This window comes from Passer domesticus, chromosome Z (assembly GCF_036417665.1).
Source record: "Passer domesticus isolate bPasDom1 chromosome Z, bPasDom1.hap1, whole genome shotgun sequence".
NCBI classification, from domain to species: domain Eukaryota; kingdom Metazoa; phylum Chordata; class Aves; order Passeriformes; family Passeridae; genus Passer; species Passer domesticus.
The window spans coordinates 33,317,696-33,325,781 of record NC_087512.1 but is presented as its reverse complement, the minus strand read 5'-3'; the positions used below and the strand labels follow the sequence as shown (position 1 = coordinate 33,325,781).

Genomic DNA, 8,086 nt, shown 5'->3' with positions numbered 1-8,086 from the left:
CTCCCTAAATAGCATCAAATGGAAAGCAAAGTATTACTGAGCCCATGTCTCTACTTCTGAGATGGAATCAACATCATCTGAACACTCTGAACAAAGAAGAGCTTCAGGATAGAGAACAGGTTTGTGGGCAAACTTTGTGCTCACAACAGCAGAGCTGGAGAGGGAGAAAGGTATGCTGGGCAAGCAGTTCAGCCTCACCTCTGTGCCTTTTGTCCTTCAACCCTTCTACCTTTCAACCCAGTAGGAATGCAACATAAATAACTACACTGTGGCTGCTGAACCAGATGACCCACTAGATGTCCTTCTTAACAAATGTTTTTATAAAGTTAACAAATGGACTATACAGCAGGTTCCCATTAAATCAGGCCCTGCATCAGTTTGTGCTCTTAGTGTGCTTATAAACAACTCCTCTTGGAACAATAATCAAACATATTTGATTAAAGAGCGAAGCTTTTTAATTTTTTTGCCCAACTTCAAGAAATACAACAGGATCATACCCTCGATTCTTAACCAAGTTTTTATTGCTGGGGAATATTCCTTAATTCTCTAATGAGTTCTTGAAAAATTTCTGGGGACAATTTAAATTTTATAAATTCAAAGACTGAAATGTGCTTGTATACCAAATAAATGTTTGTGTGAGTCAAAATTAATCAGGCCTACACATCTTGGCATAGCAAGATTGAGACACAAACAAAAAATAATTAAAAACTCAGTCTTTTCATACATCAGCTAGACTCTAATATTCTACATTTACTCTGGTTTCTTTATTTTTGTCAGAGTTATGGTTTTATATCAAATTTCAGTTTAAACACAGAAAATTGACCATTATTAAATGGTTAGCAAAAAGAAATTATTAATAGAAGTTGTAATAAATAATCAACCATTTTAAAATGAATGCAGTCAATAGGTTGCTAACCACTATTAAAAAATGTGCATTACACCTCATCTTGGCATGCTTATAAGTTTTAATATCACTTGTTACTGCAAGGCTTATACTTTATTTTCATGAGTAGTAAGTATTTATTAACACTCCATAAACTGTCTAAGAACAAAATCATATTGTAGAATGCAAAATAAAATACGTTGTGTCCAGAAGCCCTCAAAAATACAGAATATTAGTCCCAGTGCAACTGATCCTTCTTATGAAGATAGTAAATTATTTGGAGGCAGTTGAACTAGATTTTCTATAGTGGAAGAAATAAATAACCTATCAGGAATCTCTCACATGTATCAGAATTATAGACTGAATGAGGTTGGAAGGAGCTATCTAAAGGTGCAATCTCCCCAGTGCCACCCAGAGCCAGTTATCCAGGACCACACCCAGACAGCTTTTGAATATCCCAAGGATGGAGACTCCATTACTTCTTCAGACCACCTGTATCAGGGATCGTTACACTCACAGTGAAATATTGTTTCCTGATGTTCACACAGAACCTCCTGTGTTTCAGGTCACACCTACTGCCTCTGGTCCTGCCTCTGGATATCACTGAATGATGTCTGTCTGCATCTTCTTTGTAAGGATAAGATCCTTCTATGCTCTCCTTCAGGCTGAGTGCCAGCTCTTTCAGTCTTCCCTTACACTAGAGATGCTCCACTCCCTTCATCACCTTTGTGGCCCTTTCCTGAACTCTCTCCAGTATGCCCATGACTCTCTTGTACTAGGGAGTCCAGAAGTGGCCACAGTGCTCCAGGTGTGGCCTCATCAGCACTGAGGAGAGGGAAAGGATGACCTCCCTTGACCTCCTGGCAGCAGTCCATTGAGCACGACCCAGAATATCATCAGCTTCTTTTGCAGTAATGGCATATTTTTTTCGTGTTCATTTTTATGTCCCTCAGAATAACCAAGTCCTTTTCTGCAAAGCTGAGCAATACATACCTTTAGCAAGCACCTGACCCAAATTTGATGTAATGCAACCTGGTTTTCAGTATGTTTTAGATTAACTTGAATTCACAGTAGAAAAGTATCCTTGGAATAGAGAAAGTTCAAAATTTGGCCTAGGGAAAATGAGTGAGAACTTCAAGAATCTAGCTGCTTCCTTGGATCTCTCCCATAATTGAGAGATGCTAATTTTATGCCTAAACACACTTTTGTTGCTAAGAATTTAGCAGATTTTAGAATATAACAATAGATTCCAGTAACTTTCTCTTCCTGAACCAACTTCAATAAACACAGCTATGGAGGCAGATGTTGGCTTTGCCCACCCTAAGATTTAGCAAACATTAATAATACTAAAACTTAATAATTGCCAAACAAGGAGACAAATGGTTGTTTGGTTTGAAGTCAGTCAGCTTACATATCCCCCGACAATTTAAATGAGTTCATTGTATTTTATGAGCATTAAAGCTTCCCTCTTCAACAGTCAACTCATTCACTTGATTTAATTTTAATACATGCTGTGAAGTTATATCCCTTGAAATTATTGGGTTGTTTGAGGATCCCCAGATGCTTCTTCCTCAGTTCTCTCTTTCAGTCCCACTTGCTCCCCTCACACACCTCTTATGTCTTTACTCATCTGATGCTAGCCTACACACATATATTCATTACAACAGGAGAGTTTTCTCTCTCATAGACTCATACTCAGCAGAACATTATAGAATAAATTTTCCCTACTATATATATATATATGTATATGAGTGTGTATGTGTGTGTCTAAGTGTGTCTAACCTACAATCTTCAGTGATTATAACTACCTGACTTAGGAATTCCATTGAACCATGAAGTGAGGTTTTCTTTTTTTATTTTATTGGCTCAAGTTCTCTGGCCTAGAAACTGGAAATACAGTTTCCTGTATTTCAGTTTCTCCCGTCTCTGAACACAGCTGGGTGAGAGTTACTCATTACATTTACCACACTATGTGTGGAGTTAGGTTTCCTATTATATCCATAATGTGATCAGCAACCAGCTACTCTTGCACAGACTGCTGCTCTCTCATAAAGTCCACTAATATTGAAGCATAACTGTCAATGCCATCAGAAATACTTGTGATTGCAATGGTCTAATTCAAGACCTGCAAGCATGGCATTGAGCAGATCAGTCAAAATCCTATTGTAACATGAGGAAAGGCATATCCATCTTTCTGTCATACACAAAGTTTCTAACAGTTGGTCCTAAACATAAGTGGTGGGTTACATTTAGTTACCTGGTTCTGAGAAAGGAAGAGGGATGCTTAATTGTGACATCTGTGTACAAAACTGTGAGAAAGACTAGACTTCCACTCTATTTCAGATAAGAAAGCATTGGAATGTTTTTGTGTTTTCAGACTGTGGAGAATAAAAGGAAAAATGGTTATGAAAAAAAAACAGCATTCCATTGACTAAATCATTGCTAAAGCAGTGGGTTTTTGTCATGGTTCCTGAGAGAGTCAAGGAGTTCATGTTTTTCAGAAAATTATCTGTGACTGATGATACTTCGGGACTTTTTACATGTGAGTGGGTGGGTGCAATGCTAACCAGCTGAATCCATTTCAGAAAAATCCTTTGCTGCTGTCAGGTCTAAGACTGCAATGGAATATGACAAAGAGCAGGAACCTAGCAATGCCACGACAACGTTGTGGTAGAAAAGAGTCCTGGAACAACAAACTCTCCCAGAAACTGTCTGGAGTAGTGAGCCTTCTCTCTTCTGTAAAGAAAACAGAAGATCTTTTATTCTTTTTCTCTCTTCCCATCATTCTCCATTTCCCATGTTTAGAACCACAGCTTGTTTCAAAGTTTAGTTCTGGCATGGTGACCAATTGAACCTCCATATGATATTTATTTTTTTTCTTTGTCTCAAATACTTTTGGCACAACATATTTGAATGAGTTAGATGGTGTTTATAAAAAACTTGAATGCTGGAGTTCATAGAAAAGGTCATTGGCTCATTTCTTCTCTTATTTTAATTGAATTTTCCCCACTATTGTTTCTGCTGCTACTAATTTTATTTTTCAATAGATATTGATTTCTTTTCCAGATTTTTGTTTATCTTTTTGCTTGCTTTTTGTTGTGGTGGTGGGTTTTTTTTTTTCAACTTGACTATGCATGAGTTCTCTGCAAATCTTCAGACAGTCTTACTACATTGGAGGAGTGTGGCTGTGTCTATGATCTCGTCACTTGGAGCTACTGCCCATTTCTCCTCAGCATAAAAGGCTTCCCTTCTGTGAAAGAGGAAATTTATTCTGATTGAGTTCTCATATGAAGAACAGCAGCATCAAAGGCTGACATCCCATTCACTTCCTTTAACAACCTATTTCCTACTTTTAGCAAACAACTGTGCTAAAACTGCTGCCATTTACCTGCTTGCAGTATTTGTGGAAAACCTCACTTAACACATCCTCCAGTTCAACAGAGAGCTGTGGCAAAGCTCCAATTCAGAAAAAGCATTAGCTGCCTGTTTCCTCCTTAAGTGACTCAGGCTGTGTTCACTGTGTAGGAAGCCTTTTCTCATATCCACTTCTAAGTAGTGCCAAACAGTGCTTAGGTTTAATTGCTCTGTTGTTTTACCTTCTTGGTCTTCAACAGTTATGTGAAGAAATAATTTTTACTGGTCATCTTCAAATTTTAAGACAACCCAGAGTGTTGGCAAAGGCTCTTGTTGGAGGCCTGCCACAAGTGGTGAACCCCAGATTCAAGAGTGGGCCTGGTATTGTTTAACTTCTCCATCAGTGCCTTGGTGAAGGGGCAGGTGCCTCCTCAGCGAGTTCACTGGTGACACAGAGCTGGCAGCAGCGGCCGATACCCCAGAGGGCCGTGCTGCCCTTCAGAGGGTGGAGAGAGGGACACACAAGAACTGTCTGAAATCCAACAAAGGCAAATGCAGCCTCCTGCACCTGGGGAGGAAGAACCCCAGGCAGCAGCACAGGCTGGGGCTGACCTGCTGGAAAGCAGCTCTGAGGAGAAGAACCTGGGGTTCCTGGTGGACAGCAAGCTCTCCATGAGCCAGCAGTGTGTCCTGGTGGCCAAGAAGGCCAATGGTGTCCTGGGGTGCATTGGGAAGAGCAGTGCCAGCAGGTGGGGGAGAGGTGATCCTGCTCCTCTACTCAGCCCTGGTGAGGCACATCTGGAGTGCTGTGTCCAGTGCTGGGCTCCTCAGGACCAGAGAGACACAGAGCTGCTGGAGCTGGTCCAGCACAGGGTGACAAAGATGATGGGGGGACAGGAGCATCTCTTCTGTAAGCAGTCAGTGTAGCAGCCAGCAGTCAGGAAAGGAGGAGAGGAGAGGAGAGGAGAGGAGAGGAGAGGAGAGGAGAGGAGAGGAGAGGAGAGGAGAGGAGAGGAGAGGAGAGGAGAGGAGAGGAGAGGAGAGGAGAGGAGAGGAGAGGAGAGGAGAGGAGAGGAGAGGAGAGGAGAGGAGAGGAGAGGAGAGGAGAGGAGAGGAGAGGAGAGGAGAGGAGAGGAGAGGAGAGGAGAGGAGAGGAGAGGAGAGGAGAGGAGAGGAGAGGAGAGGAGAGGAGAGGAGAGGAGAGGAGAGGAGAGGAGAGGAGAGGAGAGGAGAGGAGAGGAGAGGAGAGGAGAGGAGAGGAGAGGAGAGGAGAGGAGAGGAGAGGAGAGGAGAGGAGAGGGAGATTAAGAGGGGACCTCACCAATGTCTACAAATTTCTAAAGAGAGGGTTCAAAGAGGACAGAGCCAATCTCTTTTTGGTGGTATCAAACAATAGGACAAGAGGCAGCAGGCAGAAACTGTGCAGAGGAAGCTCCACCTGTACAGGAGGAAGAGCCAGGCGACCATGCACTGGCATATATTGCCCAGAGGAGCTGAAGAGTCTCCCTCAATGGATATATTCCAGAATTGTCTGGACCCAATCCTGTGCAATGTGCTCTGAGATGACTCTGTTAGAGCAGGGAAGTTGAGCCAGATGACCCGCAGTTGTTGCTTCCAACCTGATCCAATCTGGTATTCTGTGATTCTGTAATGACAGGTGACAACTTCCTCTAGCTATGCAAACTGTAAAATTTTCCTGAATCTGGACTTAATGGAGCACAGCTGCCTTCAAATGCTTCAGATTTATTCCAAGATCTAAATTGCTTGAAGAGAAATTCAAAGATCAAGCAAACCCTAACTGACCACCTTGACTGATTGAAAGGAAAATCCTGTGGTGCTTCTTTCTAACCTGAGTGCTTTATGCTAATGACAGTATCATCCATGGACTTCTAGTATCTGACTCAACTGACAGCATATTTCAGTTTTTATGTTATATAATATAATTCATAATCCATCTTGGGAAGGAAAGTCCTGGGTTTTCTTTTTAGTGGGTATTCCACCTCTTTGGCAATGAAACATCACTAGTGATACGACAGGCTGCATGATGACCAGGGGAAGTGGACCTTTTGCTCTCAGCCTATGGAGCTTTCCTTCCTGCAGCTGAAGGAAAGATTTTCACATGTCTTTGTCAAGAGGGTTGTTACATCCATTCTTGAGAAATATAGTACTTAAGCAGGTACCAACTTTACACACCTAAAAAAAGGAAATATTCTCTATCAGTGTCATGTTCTTGTTTTATGAAATTGAAAATATACAATAGCATTATATACAAAAATTTGGACACATTAAATTCTACTTCCCTGTGATAGCAGTACAGATAATAATTCAGTAATCAAAATCACTAATGCAGCCTCATCTTTCTATATTTACAAGTAGTCAATGAGAAGCAGAGTAACCTCCAGAAGTTAAGGTTAATGAAATCAAACGAAGAATTTTGAAAAGTCAGATGTGTTATTGATATGCCTAAATATTGACTTTAGCCCCTATGATTAGATCAATAGGGTTTAATGTCAGAATGGACACATCATAACAAAAGACAACAAACGTCCCTTAGGAAATGCCTGATTCTGCACAATGCATGCTCTTGAACTGAAGCAGACTTTTAGAAAAAAAAAAAGAAAAAAAGAAATCTTGACCAAAATAATTTTCCCCAGTGTGAATCATGGCCTATGATAGCTGTTTCAGCAACTATTACCTTGAAGAAATGTCCTCATTTTAGCCAGAATTTGCCTAACATCAATTTCCCATTTCTTAGTCTTGTGAGGAGTTTGGTGAATAGAGAAAATTGTCCTTCACATCACTCCACACTACAGATCACACTCAAGTTCCAGCATAATCTGGGGCCTCTCCTGGAACTCTCTCCATATCACAGCTTGAACCATGAGACCAGCAGTGGGCAATATTCCAGCAGGCTCAGTGCCAGCCTTGCAGGCGTTGAACACAGTACATCACTCTTTGTTCATGAGGACTACAACCACTGTGGTTTTTTTTTCATTACAGAGCCCCTTGATTATAAGATTACCTTTAATGAAAGAGCCATGGAGATGTCTGTTTCTTTCTTGGATCCTAGCTCTACTAAATAATCAATACTGCTATTCGTTCTCCCCACCACCCGTTCTTGGAGAACGAACATCTATCAGTTATGGTCATCGCTCAGGGGAAAGTTAAACAGCACAAGGTTGGGTCAAATATCTGTGGGCCGAGAAAAGGAGATGTTCATAACCATATTCTTGAGACGTGTCCCTTGTCCATTATCTATTTGAATGCAATAATGGTGTGGTGGCATTCTGGGCTTTAAAATGAATGACATGTTAGTACAAATTAAAATGCAGCAGAAATTTCTTAGTTTATTGGATTAACAAGCTGTTTTTATCAAACAGCATTTTTTAATGCTTTAAACATACCAGTTATTTTCTTAGACCTTTCCTCTTAACTCATGCTGATTGCTAACCGAATTATCATACTTTCATTTAGGACCCAGGCTTATTGTTCATTATTTTCTGTGGTACAAATGTCCCAAACAGCTGGCTGACACCGCTTTTTTTGCTCTTGCCCGATATTTGCTTTAGTCTCTAGGAATGGCTATGAGACATGGTGGGGAAAAAAGTCAGTACTAGTGCCTCAGAGGAGTTTTAAGCCATTTTGTTCAATATGCGATTAAACAATCTGATTTTCAAAGGGGTTCTGTAACATCATCTTTCATTATCAGTGGAACTGAGAAGTGTTTAGCAATACAAGAGAGAAGGAGGGGCTTTTATCAAGTCTGCAACAAAGGTAAATATGAATTGTCATGTTTTCTGCACTATAAATAGCAACTGGACCAACTAGCAATGGATTATTGCAGCCTTA

At 40.8% G+C, this 8,086-nt stretch overlaps 1 protein-coding gene across 2 annotated transcripts in view; it reads right to left on the bottom strand.

Annotated features, from left to right (window-relative positions):
• Nucleotides 1–6,337: 6,337 nt before the first annotated feature.
• The window catches only part of CCDC171 (coiled-coil domain containing 171), a 183,344-nt gene continuing 181,595 nt past the window's right edge, over nucleotides 6,338–8,086 (bottom strand). The window contains exon 24 of one of the 2 annotated variants that reach the window (XM_064403322.1): nucleotides 6,338–6,430. In XM_064403322.1, coding sequence (XP_064259392.1) covers nucleotides 6,353–6,430 — 78 coding nt within the window. In that variant the 3' untranslated portion in view covers nucleotides 6,338–6,352. The remainder of the gene's footprint in view (nucleotides 6,431–8,086) is intronic. The other variant, XM_064403321.1, reaches the window with a different exon arrangement.